The following is a 25,602-nucleotide window of genomic DNA, read 5'->3' as shown; positions in this document are numbered from 1 at the left end:
AATATGTAAGGATGAAAGAGAGAGAACATCTGCTTGTACCCTTGAATTTTTGGAAAGTTGCCTAGAAACCGAAAATTATACTGGAATTTTATGATTGTCCTAGAGTAGCCATCCTGTTATAGCAAGTTGCTGTCAAAAAATCATCTTAATCACACCAGTCACACATCAGGTCAATACTCACTAACTTCAGATCTAACTAACTCGAGCCTTGTTAAACACGAAGGTTTATGGCTGCAGCAACACAGGCCTTCCATCTGCCCCTATCCTGGGCAAGATCAATCCAATCATTTCCATTCTTACCGAGTTCCTTTAGGTCCATCTCAACGTTATCCCTCCACCTTCGTCTTCATTGTGGCTAACTCATGATGTTCTTGAACTATAATGGTAGATTCACATATCACTATAAAATTCAATAAGGGTGTAATTTCAAAATTATTTGCATATATTATACAAACATTTACTACTACAAAATACTAACATTACTATTTACCAACCTCATGGTCAAACAAAAGTTTCATGTGTGTGTTACTTTATTGTGATAACTATTACTTCTTAAATACTTTTAGCAAAAGTTCAGTTGTTACTAAACATAAAAGTAGGGATGTGATGAAGCTGAAAATTCACCGATGCCGATGTACTCACCGGTAATTTTTGGAACCGATACTGATACCGATACATAAGATTATTGAACAGAAATGGGATGTTATTTTCAGCATGACAAAAATAAATTTGGTATGTACATTTCTATTGCATATCATATGTATATACATATATATTCTCAAGAGATGCAAATGTACATTTGCAGAAATACGAGATTTGTAAGCACTTCAGGAAGTAACCTACTTCTTCTCTTATCGCAAATCTGTTCAGCAGGTATGCCCAAGTATTTTCTCATCACTTGCTTCAGGTTTGAATACTCATTTTTGAATTTCCAATACAACAGCAGATCCTGGTTCAGCAATGTGCTGTTTTATTTCTGATTTATAGTTAGGTTGATCGTCTGAATGAGAGTTTGCAATAATTTTATTACAAGAACTCTACAATAATGACGAATCATAACCTAATTTTCAATAAATCTTACAAAACTAGAGTATAAAACTTATTAGAAGGTAAAACTCTAGTATAATCTGTACCGGTTTAAATATCGGATTTTTTCCGATTCCGATACCGATATGTCAATTTCTGCTGATTTTCATACATCTGTAATCGGCTTTGGCACATCCCTACATAAAAGGCACAATGCACTTTTGGAGGGTGTAGCAAAGCATCTTATCATGTGGGAGTGTAAAAACATGAAATTAATTCACAGTAATATGTTGCTTTACGAGACCAGGAAGGTAAGGTGGATCTTACGTTAAGTATGTAAAGAGAGATGTTAAATTTTGAGTTCCATTTTATATAATAGTAAACAATGCTATTAAATGCTGGATAAATCTTGCATGGGATTACTTTCGTTCAAGAACTGAGAATTCATAAATTAGCAGATGCTTGAACAATGTGTTAGTTTACATAACACAAAAATGAGTTGACCTGTATTAAAATTTGTGAAAGAGAATTACAATAAGCAGCATTGTGATAGACCACCAGTAAGTGGAGAGAGACAGTGCTTGACAATTCTTCTTTGCAGCTGATCAGTGGCGATTCACGATGCATTTTTTTTAACCACTGCTAAATTTTTTTTCTATACCTACGGAGCCTGGGCCACCACAAATGTAATCCTCCCAGCCAATAGATTTTATTCTACTTTATAGCTGCTGGCCCCAGACACATCACGTGCCCAGGGACTGAACAAATGATAAATTAGAGAAAAGCACACTGCCCTGAAGATGGAGACAGAATCAGTCTATGAAACGTAGGTAACAGTTGGGCTGAAAAGTTCGTAGGCTAACATAGTAAAAAATATTTTTTTGACAAAATTCGATTTTATTATTCAATATAGTTGCCTTTGAGGGCGATACAACGATTATAGCGGTCATACAATTTTTCGATGCCATTTTTATAGTACGATTTCTCTTTAGCCTCAAAATAGGCCTCAGTTTCGGCGATTACCTCTTCATCAGTGCTAAATTTCTTTCCAGCGAGCATTCTTTTAAGGTCTGCAAACAGGAAAAAGTCACTGGGGGCCAGATCTGGAGAATATGGTGGATGGGGAAGCAATTCGTAGTCTAATGCATATAATTTTGCCATCGTTTTCATTGATTTGTGACACGGTGCATTGTCTTGATGAAACAGCACGCGCGGCACCCATTTTGCACACAGCTTTCGCATGTTCAAATATTCATGCACAATATGTCCAACACGTTCCTTTGATATTTTTAAAGTCTCGGCTATCTCGATCAACTTCACTTTACGATCATTTAAAATTATTTTGTGGACTTTTTTGATGTTTTCGTCGGTAACAGCCTCTTTGGGGCGTCCACTGCGTGCATCGTCTTCGATGCTCATTTCGCCTCGTTTAAATTTAGCAAACCACTTCTCAACGGTTGATTTTCCTGGTGCAGAGTCCGAATAATGTTTATCAAGCCAAGCCTTGGCTTCAACAGTATTTTTTTTCGCCAAAAAGCAATGCTTTATTAACACACGAAATTCTTTTTTATCCATTTTTTCACAATAACAAAAGCTGCTTCACTCACAATGCTATATCTCACGAACTAATTATCCGGCAGCTGTGAAATTTATACACGTATCTTTTGAAGGTTAGTACTAAGTAAAAATCACATGGATTTAATTCTAGTAACGCCATCTATGAGTCAGCCTACGAACTTTTCAGCCCAACTGTTATATAAAAAAATATAAACAGTGGTTGAAAGTCCAAGAATCTCATCATGAGTGCTTGTCAAGTATCACGCCAGTCTTACAAAATGTGTGAGATGCACAATATCAACAATTGGCCTTCCCAGGAGCATGGTGCAGAAACTGTTGAAAATGCTAAAGCTTCCAAAGTTAGAGATTCTGCGTCGCACAACGGAGAAGACTGCTCTGACCACAGGGTTGATGATGGATTTCTGCTCCAAATTCAAATTAACAATTCATTTTTTGGAATGAGTAATGTTCTCTGACCACGCTACCTTTTACGTTTCTGGGAAGTAAACAATCAGAATTTCAGGTACTGGTCAAATGTGAATCCCTACTATTTTTTTGACACAAGGGCACAAGGCTCCAAAAATTGATGTTGTGGTGTGCTTTATAGGATGTGAACAATTTGACCCAATCTATTTTGAATCAATGATCTGGCCAGAAAATTTACCTCGCTGTGTGCAATGGCATCAACTTTCAGTGCAATTTGCATCCGTTCTGAATGGTTCATGCAAGATGGGCCACTGTTTCATCGTGCAGAAAAGAAACAGTCTGGTTGCATGACATGTTTCCACGCTGGATTGGAGTGGGCAGCATAGTCACCTGATCTCAACCCCATGGACTTTGCAGTATGGGTAATTTTTTAAATCTGAGGTATATGCTTGCATCTGGAAACAAAATTTCGACCTGCTAGTGTTGCTAGCTAAGGTGATATGCTTCAAAAATGGCACATAATCGCCAGTCATAAATCCATCAAATGCTTCACATGATCAATATTGGTCGCAAATGACAGATTGACATGGTATCAGATGCCTAATTATGACCCTTCAATAATTTTTTTACATATTTTCTTCACCGAAAAGTGGCATTCCGGAAAAATTTTAACGCTACCTTTATTAATTTATGTAATTTCCTGTATGGACTAAATAGATAATGTTAAGCATTGAAAAATATCTCAATGGATGAGGCTTTGTAATGGAGGAAACCCGGTGCAAATATCTCTTACGGTTTTTATGATATAAATTTTCAAAGTTCGCCACTACTGCCGCTGTTCTGGATTCTCAAATGTTGAAGGGGGTTCAAGGAAACATGTTGAAATGTTTGAGGATATGTGTTGAAACAAGTGGTGCATGTTTTAAAATAAGGATATGTGTACTGTTTATTAGGGCTTGAGTGGTTTGTGAATGATTTTTTCTAGTAGTCTATGATGAGCTCATGTTTGGATGTCTGGAAGGGGTCCAAGAGGAGCTATGCCCTACCTGGGAAATGTTTTCATTGATTTATTTATACTTTGCTTTTCTGCAACTTCGGCTATTCGTGAAGATGAGGATGAATGGTGTTAAAATGATACGAATGAAGAGACAATCACAAAGTGACGACACAACACGAACTGCACGAAGAATTATACTGGCTGTGAGTCCAGACATCAGATCCTCGTTAATCTGCAAAATGCAGTGCAGGATGTACTACGTGTAAGGGAGGTTGACATTTGGAGGCCTTCAGAAAATGTTACCCTTAAAAAATTATACACCATGTCCCAGAAGGTACTTAAGTGGTTTTTTTTTGTCGGGTATTGAATAAGATGGTGCACCAACACACTGGGCCTTAGACACGAGAGATGTCCTGGACAGGACATTTCCAGCACGTTGGATTGGAGGAGATGGTCCAATCGTAGCGTTCCAACCTGAATGCGGGGATCTTAAATAGGGATGTAACTTGCCCCTCCCGATTAGTACTATTGATGGTAGAGACAGCCCTGAACGGGCAGGTACAAATATCTAACTTATCATTAAAATAAACTCATGATTCGGTTTAGACTGAAGTGAGCAATGCGAATGGCAGATAAGGGTGTAGACTAGCTTACCCTGGTCGGTTTAGAAATAAGACCGGTAGCTCCTGCTTCTCCGATCATTCCAGATTAAAAAGACCTCGTGTCGCTCTCACGCGCACCTATTTAAACCCTCGCTTGGCCTCTCGTCACCTCTCGCCAAAGGCCAGTGTTCTTACCATTTCCTGTGAAAGGCTTACCCTACACATTTCTGAGCAGGAGCTGACAAGGTCTGCCAGGGTCAATATTTCTTAATCGAACGGATATGCTACGCAATTTCCTGCCTTCCTATATCAACTGACATTACACCCCTGGACTTATTTTTGTGGGGCTTTGTCAAAGACAAAGTGTACAGCCCTCCTGTCATTGATCTTGATGATTTGAAGGCCAGGATAAGAGCTGTCATTACCATAGTTTGACGGGGATATGCTAGAGAGGGTATAGACAGAGCTGGGATTTTGATCAGATCTTTTACGCATCACCAGAGGTGTGCATGTTGAAGTGGACTATACACAATAAAACTTCATGTGTTGGCATGTCAAATGGGGCATGGTATGTTTCTTTATGTCAATTGCAAGTTGTGCTGTGTGTCATTAAAGTTGTAAAGTACATTTAGGGACACCCTGTATACTTCACACACACAATCGAGGGTCGTAGAAACAGACGGCTGTAAGTAACAAAAAAGTTAAAAAATGGAGATCAGTGCATTTACATGTTCATGTGGTGACAGCCAGGGGTAGAGAAACTTGAAGTAATTCAAGTGCCAGACCCTTTTCTACATATTTTGAAATGCGATCGTAAAACATTTCATGTATTAATTAATACAATATTTGATTAAAAGTTATTAATTCTTGCACCAGAGTGGTCTTTCTAAAGAAGGCTGAACCTGTAACAGCATGCATAACTATGCAATACATTCTACGATATGGCTCACTCTACCATATTGATGCAGATTTTAAAATTCAGCTAGCAACACTGCAAAGAAATTATAATTGCATGTTTATTAGTCAGATTTAAAAACGCAAACTTTACTCGAAATATTAATCTTCAAAATAATTTTGTTGTTTTTTAAGTCGGGTGTAGAATCACCCAGCCAACGCTTGAAGTGGATTTTAGTTTTTAACGTCCTAGTAACACACAAAGTCTTGACGGAGGAAGTGATGTTTGAGAGGCGAACCAAGGAAGGAAGTGGCGGCGGAAGTTTACGGCAAGGCTCTTCCTCTCAGTCGCAATGGAGTCCGTGAAGGAGCAGGGCGCGATCGCCGCTCGCAAGTGGCGCCCCGTGGCGGCAATGGGCGCGGGAGGCAACCGAGAGGACGATCTGCAGAGGCACCCGAGGCCCAAACCCCTGTCCCTCAACCTCCGCGGGACGAAACCCACCCTCCCTCCCAAACCGGCGTCCCTCTCGCGCCAGGCCTGCACCCCCAGCGACACCTCCCCCGTGGTACTCAGGAGATGGGTGCACCTCAACAAGCGACAGCCGCCCTCGCCGACCAGGGGTGGGCGTCCGGAGAGCAGAGACTCGAGCTGCGAGTCCAGCCCTCAACGATCGCCCTCATCCAACAAGCCTAGCCCCCAGAGATCGCCGCTGAACCTCAAGAGCAGGTTAGCCAGGGTGTTCTCGTTCGGCTCCAAGTGCGGCAGCCGGCCTCCCAGCCCAACGGGCTTCAATCGGGGATCCCTGCCCGTTTCCAGAGCGTCGTCCCCCGCGCGACGTTCCTGCAACTCGCCCCTGTTTCCCAGGAAGCATTCCTTGGTGCCGAGCGGAAGCCTGGACAACCTGACCCGAGCGTCGAAATCGTGTGCCGTGGTTTCCCCAGCCTCTGCCCCCGAGACCCCTGCTTCGTTGGGCCCTCCCTTCAAGTTCCCGTCCGACAGCGAAAATTGTTGGAGCCCCACTTGCCGCGGAAGGGTGAAGAAGGCGGCCATTCGGCAACAGGACATCGCACTAAGGTAAGTTCAATTTCACTTGTACTTTTTGCTGCTTTCAATGAAGATGTGAGAATGAATCGGGATAAGGTGGATCTAGGCGCCATAGCCTCGTAAGCCTGCTACATGTGTGTCTGGGACACTGGCATACGCATGATTTTTTCGGGAGGGGCTGGAATGTGAAATTGGATAGTACGAGGCTTTAATCTGAACAATAACATTTAGAACTTTCTACTCTCAAAAATGCCAATCTGGGGTTCTTTTAAGGAGAGCTTACAATTATGACTATGGTTTTTCCCGAGTTCTTCACTGCTTTTATTTGAAAATGTTGATTTTTTCAAAATTTCGGAGGGATCTGTAGCCCCACCAGCCTCCCCTCTGCGTATGCCAGTGGTCTCGGACATAGAGTCGCGTTGGTGTGGTCGGTAGGACGTCTGACTGCCACGTCAGAGACCCCAGATCGATATTGGAGAAGGTGTAGCTCTTATACCATAATTTATGTTTCTACGCCTCTACTTCTTTTCTGTTGTTCTACGCTTTGGTTTCGACGTCTCATCCTGCACTGGCTTTATCTTAAGTTGGAAGTAGACAGCGTATCAGGGTGACGTCACACACTTCCCTCACAAACAAGGAACCGTGTCCGTGTGCGCAGCAAATTACGTAACTTCTAAACCCTTCCTCCAAAATTTCAACTAGAAAAATAATTTGAGATAAGATAATTTTTACACCACTTGAATAAAAATATTGTATGTGCAAGTTTTATGTTCGAAGCATAGCCTGTAATTCCAAAAAATTGCAGGATTTATTTTTCTATTTGCTTTGTTTTACTTAACTTTTTGTGCCACTTTTGGCTAATTTGCGAAGATGGAGATGAGTGATGATTATGATGATAATGATGAATGGACACTCACAAACGTCCACGCCCAGGCCGGGATTCGAACCCGGGACCCGTAGCGTCGTAGCGCGATGATTTGCAGGAAGGTGCGTGTTTCGGGAAGTTCTCTTTGTTAGAATGCGTTCGAATTATTCTGCAAAATATTCCAATTTTGGGTACAGGTTCTTATAAGTTCTTGAAATTCTCTAGGTTAATTGCAACTATTTTTGTCAGGGGTCCCGGGTTCAAATCCCAGCCATTGTGAGTGTCTCTTCAACATTTTCACCATATTATCCCTCATCGTCGCGATTAGCCACGGCTGGTCAATTATCTCTTCTTTACGTTGCTTATTTCACGAACACTGAATGTTTGTACGCTAATTCACACTCTTGCCCCAAGGTTGATACGGAATCAACTCTCTACCTATATGTGTGAACAATCATCAATATACAATATGACACATAGTTTCAGTTCGGGGGAGGGCAATTCGTTATTTTTTAATGCTTTCGGTATTCCATTTTTTCTTGCAACAGCTTCTTTGAACTGCTGTACTCTATCGAAACTGGTTTTCAGCACTTACTGATTGCAGTGCCACCTGCTGGTTGTGCGGGAATACCAACGAAACAGGCGGTTTCCTTCGTCCGGGACGTAAATGAGTGTAGTTCGATATTTCTGTTGTTTGTTTGTTATAGTGCATTCAATGAACACCTTCATTGTTACTAGTGCAGTTCGCAAGTGACAGTAGTGTATTCCTTTCTAGAAGAATCACGGAAATTGCCTTGACGTAGTTGCTTTTGCAATGAATTCGCCCTCGTTCTGCTCGGCGTTTCGTAGAAGCAGCTACAAGGTAAGGGTTCGCTTTTTTCTTGTGTAGTGGTTGTTATGTGTTTGTGTGTCTTGTGCAGTAGTTGTGCTGTGTAGTGTATGAGTCTGTCTTGTGTAGTAGCTGTGGTGTCTAATGTGTTTGTGTTTGTCTTGTGTAGTAGTTGTGGTGTGCTTGTATGTGGGTTTGTCTTGTGTAGTAGGTGTGCTGTCTAGTGTGGTTGGGATTGTCTTGTGTAGTAGTTGTGCTGTCTAGTGTGTTTGTGTTTATCTTATGTAGTAGTTATGCTGTCTAATGTATTTCTGTTTGTCTTGTGTAGTATCGGTGATGTGTATGTATGTGTCTTGTGTTGTATTTGTGCTGTCTAGTATGTTTGTATAGCAGTAGCGTACGCAGGATTTCGTCAAGGGGGGGGGGGTTATTTCTAAAACTTTCTCCAAATTCACATTACCTTTGATTTATTATACTTTAATTAAATAATAATAATCACAATTAATTAATAATACTTATAATTAATTAATTAGCTGAATTACTACTAATAATACTACTAATACCACTACTATTATGTAGTAGAGATCTACATAAATATAACATTTATGAAAACAATAGAAAGAAATTACTTTCTAATCATTCAATTTTTATCAAATCCTGGGAGCATTTTTTTGTTTTTGTTTTTTGTCTGGTCAACGAGGTGAGACATTTTAAGGGTGAAGAAAATCCATAAAACAAGAAAATATATTAAAATAAATTGAAATAATTAAAGTATGGAACTCATCCAAGAAGCTGCGGTGGTCTGGTCGGTAGAGCGTCTGACAATCACGCGGGAGATCCGGATTCGATTCCCGAAATTGGTTGGAATTTTTCCGGCTTCTTCCCCGCATAAATGTTCCCGATAATTCACATCTGGATTGTCTCACTGTTCTTACCAACAAAACATTTTCGAATAGTTAAGCTTATTGTTGTTTGAATGATTGTCTAGTCAACAAGGTGAGACATTTTAAAGAGAGACATTCAAACGTGCTGCGGTAAATAATACAATGGAAAGGCAGACTGGTGACTGTATTCTTGTCCGCCTAGCCTTTGTCTATACATTAGCCTCTAACAACGAACCAAGAACTTTCTTTAGTTAATTCTCATTGTTCACACACAAAAAAAATACATGTTCGTTGAACACTGGCGTACGTAGAGGCATGGCCGATGGTTAGAGGCACATACTTTTGGTAAATAAAAAAGCAAAATTTCAGTATAAAAACAGAGTCAATTTCTGGTTCAAAAGCTGTAAATAAAATGAAATTTCGCTGTTATAGCGGTGAAAAAGCGGTATATAAAATTACACTTTGGTTTTAAAAATGTGAATATAATCCCAATTGATTTAAAAACTGCACTATTACACAAAATAAACATATCCCTTCTAATAGCACATTAAATCATTACCAGAATATTAAGTTTATTCCTCTATAGAGGAGTCCATTTTTGCTTTTCAAATATTTACAGCAAAATTAATCAATTTTCCGTGAATTGCATAACACACAGGATACTTCAGACTTCAGAAACTGTCGCGTCGTTATATAAACGGTAAATTTCGTGTTTAAGAGTCTATTTCGCATTTTGCAGTTCATTTCGTATCATTTCGTGACAAAACAGGGTAGGAAAATGCACCTCCCACCTTTCAGAAACCTTAAAAATTAACATTGCAATATGTTATTTCAAATTTCGTTTTTTTTTGTCAAAAACGAAATATGCATGCCTCTACCGATGATGCTACAGCCCCTACCAAAATTTTGAGAAAATCAGAATTTTCAAATAAAAATCCGTTATGAACTTTAAAAAATCAAAATGTGTAAATACGAAACCTTTTTTAAAGTGAGTCCCGATTACCATTTTTGTCTTTGAATACAATTTTAATAGACTGAAAAGCTCCAAAAATACGAAATATTTTATTATGCATCCTGCCCTCCAAAACGAAGCCATGTGTTATCCACATTTACTATTCCGACCCCTCCCCCCCAAAAAAAACTGCGTACGCCAGAGTATTGAACATTGTTGCAACTGAAATACAAAACATTTTATTTCTCTTTTAAATCATAGTTACCCTCATATTTCACTTTCAAGAACTTATGCTTATTTTCAAGGCATCACTCTGAAAGACGCGTGTGCTTGGAATGCTGTGCTTTTCTCCATGCTACATGGAAATAATAATAATAATAATTATTATTATTATTAGTGGTAGTAGTAGTAGATGTAGTAATAGTAATAGTATTGTCCCAGATCTTTGACTGTGGTAAATTGGCCATTTAAAATTTTTTCCACAGCATTTTTCATAATATTTCACAAGCTCAAGGGGGGGGTTTAAACCCCGTAACCCCCCCTTGCGTACGCCACTGTTGTATAGTAGTTGTGCTGTCTAGTATGTTTGTTTTGTCTTGCGTAGTAGTTGTGCTGTCTAATTTGTTTGTGCTTGTCTTGTGTAGTAGTTGTGGTGTGTAATTTGTTTATGTTTATATTGTGTAGTAGTTGTGGTGTGTTTGTGTTTATATTGTGTTATAGTTATGATGTGTTTGTGTGTGTCTTGTGTAGTAGTTGTGCTGTCTAATGTGTTTGTGTTCGTACTGTGTAGTAATTGTGCTGTCTAATGTGTTTGTGTTTGTCTTGTGTAGTAGTTCCTTCATTCATATTGGGGGTTAGGCGTAGTAGAGCTGACAACTCTGCACTGTAAAAAAATGTCAAGAAACAGCAATACAAGGCCATGGATGTTCCCAAGGTAAAATATTCCGGAGGTAAAATAGCCCCCCGTTCGGATCTCCGGGTGGGGACTACTTTGGGAGGTCCCTGGACTAAGGATAAGATCTACGTTAGGAATAAGGATATTAAATTAGGCACCTGGAATGTTCTGAGCCTTTACCGGCCTGGGGCATTTCATTGTACAGTTAATGAGATAGTTAAGTATAAATTAGATGTAGTAGCTGTCCAGGAAGTTAGGTGGCCAGGAGAAGGGAATTGTAAAACTAAAAATTATACTTTTTTCTATGGTGGTACTGAAAATCATAATTTTGGAACAGGCTTTTTCATAAATAATAGAATTATCTCGGCTCTTAAAACAGTAGAATTTATGAATGATAGGATGTCATATGCAGTTTTACAGGGTAGGTGATGTAAAATTATTTTAATAAACATACATGCACCAACGGAAGATAAAGTTGATAATACTAAAGATGATTTTTATACAGATTTAGAACAGGTCTTTGATAAATTTTCTCAGTATGATATGAAAATTCTGTTAGGTGACTGTAATGCACAGATTGGCAAAGAAGAGACATTTAAACCCACGATTGGTAAAGAAAGTCTTCATGAATTAAGTAATGATAATGGTATAAGATTGATTACTTTTGCAACCTCAAAGAATTTAATTGTGAAAAGAACCTACCACTTTTAAACATAAAGATATCCATAAATATACCTGGTCTTCTCCAGATGGTAAAACTCATAATCAGATAGATCATATTCTCATTGATAAGAGAAGGCATACTAGTATAATTGACGTTCGTACACATAGAGGTGCTGACTGTGCCAGTGACCATTATTTAGTAATTGCTAAATTAAGAGAAAGACTCTCAGTGATAAATCATAAGCAACAAAATCTAAAAGTTCTAAAATTTGATACAAGAAAGTTTACTGATGAAAGAATTAAGAAAGATTACCAAATTAAACTGTCAAATAGATTTGATGTTTTGCAGGATTTAAATGATGATGAAAATATAAATGAAACAGACGTAAATAAGAATTGGGAGCACATACGTAATGCAATAGAATCAGCAGCTAAAGAAAGTATAGGATACCATAAACCGAGAAAAAGTAAGCCATGGTTTGATAATGAATGTCATAATCTAATAGAAATAAGAAATCAGGCTAGACTTAGGTGGTTAAATAACTCTGATGATACAAATCTAAACAATTATAAAATAATAAAGCGAGAAGTTAACCGCACGTTTAGAAGTAAAAAAAAGAGATTACTTGAAAAGCAAAATTAACGAAATTGAAACGAACAGCAAAAATAAAAATATCAGAGATTTATATAAAGGTGTAAATGAGTTTAGAAAGGGGTGGCAACATAAAGTAAACTTGATAAAAGATAAAGACGGTGATTTTGTAGCTGACCCAAGCGATATTCTAAATAGATGGAATAACTACTTTAATGGCCTTTTAAATGTTCATGTAGGAGATAAATCAGAAGTAAATGAAATCCACACAGAACCTTTAGTTCCAGAACCTAACTTGACTGAAGTTAAAGATGCTATTAAAAGGCTAAAGAATAACAAAGCACCTGGCATTGATTTAATACCAGCTGAGTTAATTAAATATGGTGGAAATTCTTTAATATGTCAAATTCATAAATTAATTTGTTTAATATGGAATAAAGAAGAAATCCCTCAACAGTGGAAAGAATCCATAATTGTTCCTGTGTTTAAAAAAGGTGATAAAATGAACTGCAATAATTACCGTGGAATTTCTCTACTCTCAACAACATACAAAATATTATCTAACATTCTTTTAACAAGACTAACCCCATATGCTAATGAAATTATAGGTGATTATCAATGTGGATTTAAACGTAACAGATCAACTACAGATCAAATTTTTCACATCAGACATACACTAGAAAAAAAGTGGGAATATAATCAAAATGTCCATCAGCTATTCATTGATTTCAAAAAAGCATATGATTCGGTCAAAAGAGATAAATTATATAATATATTAGTAGAGTTTGGAATACCTAAGAAGCTTGTTAGTATGATAAAAATATGCACCAGTGAAACAGAAAGTAAAATTCGTGTGGGTATTAATATGTCTGACAAATTTACAATTCATGATGGGTTAAAACAAGGAGATGCATTATCTCCATTGCTCTTTAATTTTGCCTTAGAATATGCTGTAAGGAAGGTAAAAGAAACTAAAGAAGGACTAAAATTAAAGGTGTGACTCAGTTGTTAGCATATGCAGATGATGTAGACTTACTGGGGGATGATGTGAATACAATTAAGAATAATGCTAAAATATTTTTCAAAACTGCTAAAGAGATAGGTTTGGAAGTTAACAAAGAGAAAACTAAATATATGCTTACAGGCCGAAACCAAGTGTTAGGTAATAATCAAAATCTAATAATTGATAACAACTCGTTTGAACCAGTTTCCAAATTCAAATACTTAGGAGTAATATTAACAAATGAAAATTATATTAAAGAGGAAATAAAAAGTAGGCTTAATTCAGGAAATGCATGTTACTTCTCTCTTCATAAACTTTTGACTTCTCGTTTAATATCTAAGAAACTAAAAGTTAAAATATACAAAACAGTAATTTTGCCTGTAGTATTATATGGATGTGAAACTTGGTCCCTTACATTGAAAGAGGAACATAAATTGATAGTATTTGAAAATAAGATCCTTAGAAAAATCTTTGGACCTAAAAGGGATGAGGAGACAGGTGAGTGGAGAAGGTTACATAATTTAGAACTACATAATTTGTATTCATGTCCAGATATTATTAGAATAATTAAATCAAGAAGACTTAGGTGGGCAGGCCATGTGGCACGAATGGGAGAGGAAAGAGGAGTTTACAGGATTCTTGTTGGGAAACCTGATGGTAAGAGACCTGTAGGAAGGCCAAGACGAAGATGGAGGGACAACAATGAGATGGACCTAAGGGAAATCGGTAGGGATGGAAAAGAGTATATAGATCTTGCTCAAGATAGGGAAAGATGGAAGGCCTGTGTTGCTGCAGCCATGAACCTTCTGGTTTAAGAAGGCTAGGGAGTTAGTTAGTTAGATTGTCGGTCATTCATACAGCCATCAGTTAGGATAGTATATATTAGAACAAGCATCCGTGTTGACAAAACCCTGCTGTATGTTGTACTAATGCGACAGCTGTGATTGTCTTATACTTTGTCTCAGGTTCCACTTATTATATTTTGCTACTTAATGAAAACTTATTGTTTTGCATAATGGAGTCTGACAGTGGTATTAATTAGGCTAAGGTATTACGAAAAATTTTCCATTAAGATATTCGTGGGTCAATCCATATAAAATGGTCAAAAAGAAATTTAATTGGTTGCCTCAGACCTGTCAATTTTAAAAAAAGAATAATATTTTCTTGTATTCTGTATGCAAGGGTGGTTCAAAACAGGCATTATGTCTTTTTTATAGAACATTTGAAAAAATGGCGGCCATTTTTGTTTCGTGGATTCCGGTACTTTTAGCCTTTGCAGACAGTTGCGATAAATTTGATAACCCGGCTAAGAAAAATTATAGATATGCTAGAGTAAAGAAACCTAGTTTTCAGTATAGTTCAATATATATATATATATATATATTATGTGTGTGTGGGTGTGTGCGTGTGCGTGCGTGCGTGTGTGTGTGTGTGTGCTTTTTTTACCATCTCTAATGCGAATAGCTGGAATTCAAGGCCAAAACTGATTTCGTGCCCCTTCAGCAATTTCATCTAATCATCGTCGCAATTAGGCAACAGTGGCAGAAAAAGCGACATAAAGTTACAAAAATACAATAAACAATATATACAGTAAACATAAAGCATTTTCAAAGAGTAAAATATATTCAGTGCATAAAGTAGGGGAGACCGGGGTAATTAGAACAGGAAACAGCCTGTAGAAGTTCCACTGTATATTACTCAGAAAGTTACTGATGGATTTTTTTAAAAATGTCTACCATTTAAAAGCACATCTTTTGTATATTTTTGAAAAAAATAATGACCATACCTGCATTGCAAATACTCGTCCAAAAAAAAATTGTCATGACACCATAAAATTGTTCCAATTACCCCATTTGGGGTTAATGGAACATAAGTTAGAAATTTCAACTGAATAGCTTTAGATTGCTGTTGGGGTAATACGAACATCATATATAAATGTCCCATTTACCCTGCAAATTTGAACACAATAGCTCTACTTCTTCTGGAGTTATCAATGCTTGTTTAAATAAAATCCCAAGTTAACGTCTTTTTTTCATAAAGTTCAATTTCCCAGCTGTGAAGCAAATATGTGTGAATGAAAATCAGTGTTCTATGATTTATTTGAAAGGTTACAGGCCATTCTACAATGTAGTAAAGAAAAAACTTCTAATAGTTACATGTACAATCTAGTATACCCAAGCGAAATCAAGCAAATTACGCAATGTTCTAATAACCCATTTGCAGAAATTTTTGGGGTAATAAGAACTTTGCTTATAAAAACCAGGTAAATTGCCCATAGACAACCAAACTCACATGAAAAGATGTGTGCCCTTATGTTTTATTATAGGGGTGAAGAAAATTTTGCAAGGGTTCTTTCATTCACATCCAGTATATGCAGAAGCAGAGAAACACCAAGCATGCGTCACATCATTTTTTGCAGGTGTATAATAAAAGTCAAATAAAACTTACTTCTGTGTAGTTATTCCAATATCAAATTTTCTGCATGTAGGTTTAGTGTAGGTACATAGGTATGAAATGTTATTACACCAGTCTTTTCGTTCTAAATTATTCTACATTAACATGTTCCAATAACCCCATGTTCTAATTACCCCGGTCTCCCTACAAAATATCACACTGTTTATACACTTTTTGTGCCACTTTTGGCTAATTTGCGAAGATGGGGATGAGTGACGACATAATGAAATTGATGAATGGACACTCACAAACATCCATGCCCAAGCCGGGATCCGAATCCGGGGACCCCTTGCGTTGTAGCGCGATGTGCTAACCACCAGGGGCGCCGACTTGTCAAAATTATTGGGATGGCTCTGATCACTGAAATAAATGAATGAATGACTTACTCTTTCCACTCTTTCCCATTTTTACGTTTTGGTCTCAGTGTTCGGAATCTCATAAAAGCCCATGAATTCCTCAAAAATATCAAAATTTTTATTCACAGTTCGAATGCAGAATATTAATTGTCCATGGATGTATATGTCACAAGTTTTGTCAACCATAATAGCAAAATATTCCGGACTTATAATAACTGCTACCACGGAGCGCAATACTGATCTCCCTAATATATCAATGATCTCGTTCTGAATGTTATGTGAGAGCCATTTGTAGCCCAAACGTCCCATCCACTACCCTAGTTCATGCACATCGTCTTTTGAAACTCTTTTTAGTAAAAATTTTAACAATACTCATAATTACATACTTAGTATATAGTAATAAGTCATGTGTTTTGCTGTCACTGGACATAGCCCCCCCCCCCCCAATTTGATGGTTTAGCGGTCTCAGCCCTTCAAATGTGTATTTAAAGTTAAGTTCATGTGGCACAATTCAGAGTAAACTTTACAAGAGAAGCAAAATAATACATTAGATCCTCTTAAGCAAAATTATTTGGGGGGCTCTGCCCCCACATCGCTAACATTGGGGGAGCTCGAGCCCCCCAAGCCCCATAGAGTCGGCGCCTATGCTAACCACTCCACCACGAGGGCCGGCTCGCTAAACATGATGCAACAGCGACGCCTTTAAATAAATGTCAAGGGGAAAAGTTAGCACAGAAATGTTATTGGTTAGCACAGCACGCTACGACGTCACATGTTCGAACCCCGACTTGGTCACTGGTGTTTTTTGTGTCTCTTCATGTTCATCAATTTCAATATATCATCACTCATCCTCGTCGTCGCGATTAACAAAAAGTAGCAGAAAAGCGAAGTAAAATAAACCGCTCAATCGATTATTTTCTGTTATGACTAGACTCTTCCAAACTAAGTAAGACAACCTCTAACTGCAAGCTGTTTCCCCATTCCTTCAATTCAAGGATGAACCATGGGAAGCAAAATAAGAGATACTTCCGGAGGACACATCTGTTGTTGGCGTTCTCAAAAGCTTAAAACCGGCGCATGAAGCTTTAATGACACCCGTAGCGAATGTCTATCGGAGGCATTTAACTGTTACTATTTCTGTGTGAGAGAGTACCTCAAGTTCAGAATAGATCCCATGCTACACCAAACACGACAGCGAACGAAATTTGTTTGAATGGAGTACGTCAAATGCTTCTGCCACGAGGGTGATAGTGACAGAGTGATGAAAGGGTGCAGCGCAGCGATAATGCTTGACAATGCGGGGTATGCAGGGCACCTGTGGTTAAAGATGTTATAAGGTGAAAACCAAGGGCGTAGTTAGGGGGCACAGGGGTTCGGACTTCCCCCGAAAAACTTACCAAGTACTAAAATAAAATAATGAAAATTTACTTTTTAGCATTTGTCGTACTATAATCGATGGTTATTTATTTCATATGAACTTGGAAGACAATGATTATTATATTGGGATCATACTGCTTTGAAGGACAGTAACAAAGAAGATTTATACACACTACTACTGATGAAAAAATGCATAAAATATTATTCAGGAATATCATTTTTATATTATTCAATAAATATTCAATTCTTTACCTATTTGACATTAATTTCCTTGTTTTTATACAAATTTGGCGATTAAATACACGCAAACTAGATAATAAATATAGGTTATATTTATATCATATTTTTAAGTAATGTAATAATAAAATGCAATATTAATAAATGTACATAATTTAATTAATCTTTGCCCGACCCTGTGGCCGAGTGGTTAGCACATCGCGCTGCGACGCCAAGGGTCCCGGGTTCGAATCCCGGTCGGGCTTGGTTGTTTGTGAATGTCCATTCATCAATTTCATCATTTCATCACTCATCCCCATCTTCGCAAATTAGCCAAGAGGCACAAAACGCGAAGTAAAATAAACAATCAAATCAAATCAAAATTTAATTAATCTTTAATTTAATTGTTGTTTTAATTTAAATATTGTTATTATTTCTAGGACACTTGGTTCGAACACCCTCGCAATATATTCCTAGATACGTGGCTGGTAAAAACATATTTCTTCTGTTGCTTCGGAAGTCGGCCGAACACTGTAGGAGTGCCGACCATACAGGTGCAATGTAATCTGAGAAGTCTTATTTCACTTAAAAATGCATAATTTTACCTTTAGCACATAAAACACATGGGCAAGAACATAAAATGTACATATTTCAGACATTCCAGACCTATTTTAGGATTTCTCTAGCATATTTTAGGAACCTGAAAGCACACTTTTTATAACTTAAATGTCAGAGATCTATTTATAACACACTGCTTTTCTCCTTCTAGGTTCAATGGAGTGTCCAGAGTCGACTTGCAGACAAGGTAAGTCTCGAAATACAGTTATTTATGTTTATTCTTTTAATAGCAAACATTGTAGACATGATATAAATGTTAGACCATCACTGTTTAAAATCTTTACAAATGCCCAATATAAAATTATACTTACAATATTTTCCTTAATTGATTCAGTGTGACTTATATGCAGTGATGTGCCGTAGACTATAAGTTTACGTCTACGTGCGTTGTCTACACGTAATCTACGCGTAGATTACATTGGGTTGTAGTTTACATAGACTACGTAGACAATTTAAAGTGCATTAAAATTAATTTTCAAGGGTTTCATGAAAGGAAAGTGAAATTTTCAACTATATTGGTTCCTAACGAAATGAAAAGAATCCTATTTACGACAAAATTTCTCTTCTCTTCTATCATCAACTATGGAAGAAGATAAATAGTATGCAAAAAAGACAACAGATGGCAGTCGTGAGGCAAGAGTGGTCTTTTCCCCATAAAACACTAAGATATTTCCTATATTAGGTTTCTTCCTAGGTGAGAAATTGTTCGAATTTTGAAGGAAGAGTATGAAAAGTTCTCCTCACACATCAGCAACTGATACGCAGTAAAATTTTATTTTAATTCCACGGCGCCCTTTGTTAAGTTATCACCTTTCGCCATGTTGTTTACATAGATTACGTAATCTACGTGTAAAATAGTCTACATGTAAAATGTAGACTATCGTTGTTTACGCGTAGACGCACATCACTGCTTATATGCAAGGTGGATTAAATTAATTAAAATCGGGTTGATTTAAATCGCGATTTAAATCACTTTAACTATATAATTTATAGAATAATGTACATAAGAATTTTGTAGATATCAGAATCACTTTTGGTGAAAATACATTAATCTTGTAATGATTTAATGGCGTTTATTAGGCTCTAAGAAAGCAAACAAAATATCTCTACTGATGGTGTAAAGCTCATACGAAAGGAAATGTAATCACACTTACATTTACCTTGATTTAAAATTCAACATTTTTTATAGGCAAAAATAGCAAACATTTTGTGTAGAAAAATATACAAAATACTAATCATGTTATACCATAAATAGTGTCATTATCATTAAACTGTAAATAAACGTGGCATCTTCAAGAAACATACATGTATTTGTATGGTGCCAAGAACCACACTAGTAATTTTAAGTGTTTTTTTTTAAATAAGAAAAATCGATTTAAATAAAGAAATCATCAAAAATGATTTTTGTAATAAGAATCACGATTTTTATTCGTAAAAAATGCAGTTTGTGCAAAAGTGCTTTTTCCAGAACACCCTAGAGTTATTTTGTCATGTGCGTCGAAAACTTCCTTGTGTTGCAGAATTTTGCTACGGATAACGGAATCATTAGCTACAAGGACGTGTTTCTACTAATACAGAGCATTCATTCCCTGACATTCGCCACGAGACTCGGCGGCAAGTGGTCCGGCGTCAGCGCTTGTCTTTCCCGGTGAACGGGACCGCGACAGTCGAACGCTACAGTCTGTTTTCTTTCGCTCTCCCTGCCTTCGCTCTCTTTTCCTTTCTGTTGACGTTGCAGACTGACACCAGTATAATCCTTCCTCGGAAGTTGTGTTGTGTCGTGCCCATGTGTTGAAGATTGTTGCTTAATATGGCACCACAAAAGTTTACATTACAACAAAGGATTTATCCTGACGAGTGTTACTTCGGAAAGAGGAATTGTGGAGAAGTGCGACGACGTTTTGCAACGAAATTTCCTGCTGTTCCCGTTCCACATATGACCACTATATTAAACCTCGTAAAAAAGTTTAGAGTAACAGGGTCAGTTCTGAATACAAGTGGAAAGAAAAATGGGGAAATCTAAAAAATAAAGTATACAAAGACAATATGCACACCATCCGTGAGTTAAAAGAGAGTATTGTACGAGAAATCGGGAGAACTACAGTAGTCGAACTTGCACGTGTAAATGCCAATTTCCTTCGGAGATGCCAGGAATGTGTTGCAGCAGAGGGACATCATTTTCAACATCTTCTGTAGTCAAGGTTAGTACGCACTATGACAACTAATTTTAATAGCCGACTCTACCGACTGTCGCGGACCACGTTCACCGGGAAAGGCAAGCCCTGATGCCGGGCCGCTTGCCGCCGAGTCTCGTAGCGAATGTCAGGGAATGCTCTGTACCTAACCTTCATATTCAAGCAATATCTCGAGGGACTTTTTACGCGTATATCTATACAAGTATTATTTGGAAAATTGTCCATGACTATTTTCATTAATTTTTTTCTTGCATTCTATGTGTTTTGAAGAAATATTGTAATTCGCTGCATATTCGTCGCCACCGCATGTTTTATCAGTCCAAAAATTGGTTCATAACCTATCATGGCGTAATCATCGCATCGGCGCCTCGGATAACGAAACCCAGAAGATTACATTTTAGAAGTACTTCGCTATACTGTAATAAATTTTCTCAATTGTATATTTGAATTATAATGCACAGATTAATAACAACGAATCTGTTTACCTTTTCGGACGAGAAAAATGTTCGCTAAACTGTACGAACAAATGACAAACGCTTCATATATTCTCGAGTATTCCGTGCATCCCAATTTTGCACCAAAGACAGCTTGCCTAGTAATAAATGATTTCCGTTAATACCTGCACAGTTTTTTAAATAAGTGCTTCACATAAAGATCGTGCCCCATTTCGAAAAAAAGGGCATAAAATCTGCGACGATTATGCTGTGAAATACGGTAGATTTTTAAGTATGCTGGTGCAGAGGCTATCAGAAGCCTACTTGGAGGTTTGTTTCAATTCTTGAGGATATCATTACTAGGGGACGGATACTAAGGTGCAAAATTAAAACCGGGAAAGGAAAAAAAAGTGCTGATAAAATGCCTTTATTCAATGCTCTCTTTTTCTGCGCCTTCTGTATAATGCGCGCGGACCGCAGAGAGAACGGTGCTTCTGCCGAATGGGATTTGTTGAAGTTTGTGTTTTCTCTCGCGAGTTTTGCTACATTATCTTGGGAACTATTGGGGCTGCAACGATTATACGAGGTTTATTATTTAATTAGGGGCCGTTTTGCGCTCACGTTGGCAACACTGCGTGCTTGGTATTTTGCGCATGTGCGTTAGTTACCGTCATGCCTTGCACGTAAACAGATGCCATTTGCACGTTGTGAAACGCTTGGTGTGGTATTGGTGTACAATGGAACTGGTGCAGTTGATTGAAAATCCCACCGAGTGTGAGATACGATCAGTGATCAGGTTTTTGACCGCGAAAAATGTGAGAGAGGTGACGAACTGTTGAGCCATATCGTCACTGGGGACGAGTCATTTGTGTCCCTCTACACCCCCGAAACAAAACAGCAATCCAAGGAATGGCGCCACATATCATACCCACAAAGGTGAAGTTCAAGCAAGCGACCTCCACCAAGAAACTCATGCTCACCGTCTTCTGGGACAGGTTCGGGGTGCTTCTGATTGAGTTTCTGTCGAATGGACAAACAATTAATGCAGCCGTGAATTGCAACACTCTCAAGAAACTTCGCCGAGCAATACAGAATAAACGACGAGGAATGCTGTCTTCCGGTATCATGTTGCTGCATGGCCACACACTGCAGCTGTCACACAGTCGCTCATTGACTCATTTGGCTGGGTGCGGATGGACCACTCTGCGTACAGTCTGGATCTGGCCCCCAGCGATTATCACCTATTCCTCCACTTGAAGAAGCGATTCAACAAACAGACCGTGACGGATTGGCTGTCTGACCTGGCGGCAGATTTCTTTGATGAGGGTCTACAAAAGCTCGTCTACCGCTAGGACAAGTGTCTCAACAACTATGGGAACTACGTTGAGAAGTAGCTGAATGTACGTATGAACAGCCACAGAGGTAATTAAATTTATTCCTTTGCATGTTTTCGTTTTATTTCAAAACGGTCTCTAATTTAAAAAAATAAACCTCGTATTATACTATTTTATATCTTTCGTTCTGCTCTACAAAATGAGATTATAGGATTTTTTGCAGCTGCTCAACAAGAGTCAAAATTATTTATTTCTCTGTCCAAGTTTTTAACAAAACATGAAAGAAAAGGAAGGAAATAGGTGCGGAAGCATCAAACAGGGGGTAAAAAGGGAATAAATGTGCTAATCTCACGAAAAGGTGCAACAAAGTGTTTTCATTTTACTTGATTTCATGTCCTAAAATACCTCAAACGATCGGTATGAAAACTAGCTATATTTTTGGAAAGATGCTGCACCTTAAAATCCCTTCCCTAATCATTACGTAAGGTTATAGTCACATTGGATCCGGTTTCTGCAGAACTTTTACACCGGCGAACGCGGCAGAAAACGGCTGAACGAACACCACCATATAAACACATGTGAGCGGTCACACTGACGCCGAGCTGCTCTGGTGTGTATGGTCCTGTTTCATCGACCACCGATTCGAACTAAATCATTTCCCCCCAATTCGCCAGAAGTGTACTGCCGTGCGCTTTTTATGCCTGATTTCTTGCGTTGTTTCGGCGACGATAGTGAACAATAAAAAGTTAATTGGTTTCATTCACTAATAAACACACACCAATTAAGAGTTATGCCAATCTTGAGTCAGGAAACTGTGGCTTCAAATTAATTTTTCGTTATTAAAAATAACGGGTATGAGGGATAGGATTAGAGCATGAAGATTTTAAAATCCTGTCGTTCGGGACGGAAATAAATCATTTCCAGACCAGGTCGGGGAACGGGAAATGTTAGAAATTTTCCGACAATGTAACAATCTCGAATCCCCCTAACCTTCAAGTGACTGCTTTTGCATTTCTGCTAGTATTCACATTTGTTATATCACTAAAATTCAAGAAACCATTTTGTTATTGAATCAATGCTTGCTTTGTTGATTATATAAGTGCAGTTATTTATTAATTATGTAATAATTACAAAAGTTACCATCATTAATAACAACCATTGTACGCATACAGTATTTTGCCATTCACTAAAACACAAAAGCATATTAATTTTTCATCAGTCCATTTTTTTTTCAAAGGCGCAGATATACGTATATTACTTACAAAAATTACCATCCTTACCAACAAATTGTACACTGTCACTGGCATGAGTGTCTGGAATGAGACGCATCCAAAGGGGGTGCCTGATATGCCTATGCACGTTTCATTTATGTTTTTATGAACAAAAGTAATAGGGTAGACCGGGGCTATATCGATCATTTCACATTGAACAGTACATAAAAAATTGAAAAAAACTTTTCCTCCCAAAACTGTTAATTTATTCCGAAACACCATTCTTTTGGCTACAAAAGTGCACAATTTAAAATTAAATGTTTATATTTCTGATAGTTGTAAAAATGGAAAAACTGAAACACTACACATTGCAAGATTTTCCTAAACTACGGGGTAATTCTGATCATTGACGGGGCTATTCTGATCACTTGCAAAATCACATGTCTAGATACATTTTCCACAACTGAATTGTATCTTACCAAAGCCCCGTCACATATGTATTTCATGAAACCAAATGTTCCATCGTTGACCTCGTATCCAGTCACTTTTAACAGCACTTTCGTTGGAGTAGTACAACTGACCGCAAAAACGCAAGGGATATTGTCTTCATCGTTACCGATATTCTTAATTTGCTGTCTTTTTTTCATTTTCTTCCCTACAGGCGTATGCTCGTCAGATAGCATGCTCCCACTTTTCTTCTACATCGTTTTGTCTTTTCTGACTGTTTGGTGAGAGATGGGATTAATTCAGAGAATGGTGAAGTGGAAGAGGATCGTAATGATCGTAAAATCCCCAAAAGCCGATATTTCTTTCATTGGTTGGCTACATTGCGCTATACAACTTTGGCGCCACGAACGTGTATGACTAACAACTAATATACCTGCCCCATTGTTACATATATAGTTACCCACTTACTACTAATAATGTTGCTGGTACAGCTTACGTTCTGAAGCTTATCTGTTTAACTATGCGAAAATGCACATTCAGAGTATATACCTTGTTTCCAAAACCAATTTTTTACAGGCACATTAATTTACAAACAGCAGCAATGTCGTGCGCATCTCAACCGTGTAGGTTCTCCTTCTCCACTGATGCCATGCAGTTTGCCAACCCGAGCATTAACAATGCGCTAGGATCGAATATTCTTTCGTCGATCGGAATAGCCCCTTGGTCGAAATAGCCCCGGGCTACCCTACAGAAATATTGGGAACACACTAGGGAACAATGTGATTTATTTTCAATTTTTTCATAGAAAATTTCACAGTTGAAAAATCGAAAGGTCCCCCTTTGGTAAGCTAGGTGTCTTTTTGTGGTTTATTTGCTTTATGGACTACATGAAGAAAGCAGAAGGGGGAAAATTGACATTTGTGTGACCATGAGCACGTGTATGCACTACTGTCTTTTCCTGATTTCAAGAACTCGCTATTTCCATACTTTTCCCTGGTGTGTCGCAGTTTTAAGTCGTTATTATTTTCACTTCCGTGATTGTTGCGGCCGTGCAATGACATGCTGAAGTAATTGGCGATTAGAAGTTATGATTTCACAACAGGAAAGCGTTGTATAAAAGCGTTTTTGTTTGTGTACAAGACTATTCGAAGAGCTGATCCTGGAACTGCCGTAGAAGCGACATTCATATCCATAAAACACAGGTAAGTGCTGTATAAATATGTAAACATTGTGCCTAAAAATATTTTTGTGGATTTTTCTCTTTCCGATGAAAAAAAAACTCCTTTCCTTTGCAAGTACGTTTTATGACGTAATTATTTTACATGGTAGTGAATTTTGTTATTGTCATAATCAAGTTATAATATGATAACTAGGGCTTGGAAGTTGAGGAAAAATCCTTTTTTTCTTCCTAGTGTCCGAAGACGAAGCCCAACATAATATATGTTCATTTTGGGTCATTGTAGGCGAGAAAAAGGTGGGTTTTATTTGGCCTTTTTTGCCTTTTTCGGTGTTTTTTGGCGTATTGGTCCTTTTTTTAGCCTTTTTTAGGTCTTAACGGCTTTTTTTGCAACTTCACCTTCTTTCGACTACGTTTTTACTGCCCATTCTCAATTCGAATCATCATCAGTTCATCACCTCTTAAACATCCTTTCTGTATTAAAGAAATAAAATATATATATATTTGAAATCATTCATCCCTGAAACGAGAGAAAAGCATTTTTGGACGACTG

The 25,602-nt window shown here is 37.8% G+C and overlaps 1 protein-coding gene across 1 annotated transcript; it reads left to right on the top strand.

The window, feature by feature from the left end:
- Positions 1-5,855: 5,855 nt before the first annotated feature.
- LOC145996375 (uncharacterized) lies at positions 5,856-22,232 on the top strand. Its single transcript, XM_083132806.1, has 3 exons — positions 5,856-6,577; positions 18,403-18,438; positions 22,094-22,232. The coding sequence occupies exons 1-3, from the start codon at positions 5,856-5,858 to the stop codon at positions 22,230-22,232; spliced, it is 897 nt and encodes a 298-aa protein (XP_082988932.1).
- The last annotated feature ends 3,370 nt before the right edge of the window (positions 22,233-25,602 follow it).

The sequence above is a fragment of the Lepisma saccharinum genome, chromosome 12 (assembly GCF_977018435.1).
Source record: "Lepisma saccharinum chromosome 12, izLepSacc3.1, whole genome shotgun sequence".
In the NCBI taxonomy this organism is placed as follows: domain Eukaryota; kingdom Metazoa; phylum Arthropoda; class Insecta; order Zygentoma; family Lepismatidae; genus Lepisma; species Lepisma saccharinum.
This window is presented reverse-complemented; position numbering and strand designations above follow the sequence as displayed.

What these genes read in the sequence shown, in the direction of transcription:
- LOC145996375 (XM_083132806.1), top strand. Translation starts at nt 5,856, where the DNA reads ATGGAGTCCGTGAAGGAGCAGGGCGCGATCGCCGCTCGCAAGTGGCGC. An exon ending in CAACAGGACATCGCACTAAG is followed by an intron (nt 6,578 to 18,402) that starts GTAAGTTCAATT and finishes TTCTCCTTCTAG; the next exon opens with GTTCAATGGAGTGTCCAGAG. An exon ending in AGAGTCGACTTGCAGACAAG is followed by an intron (nt 18,439 to 22,093) that starts GTAAGTCTCGAA and finishes CTCTGCGTACAG; the next exon opens with TCTGGATCTGGCCCCCAGCG.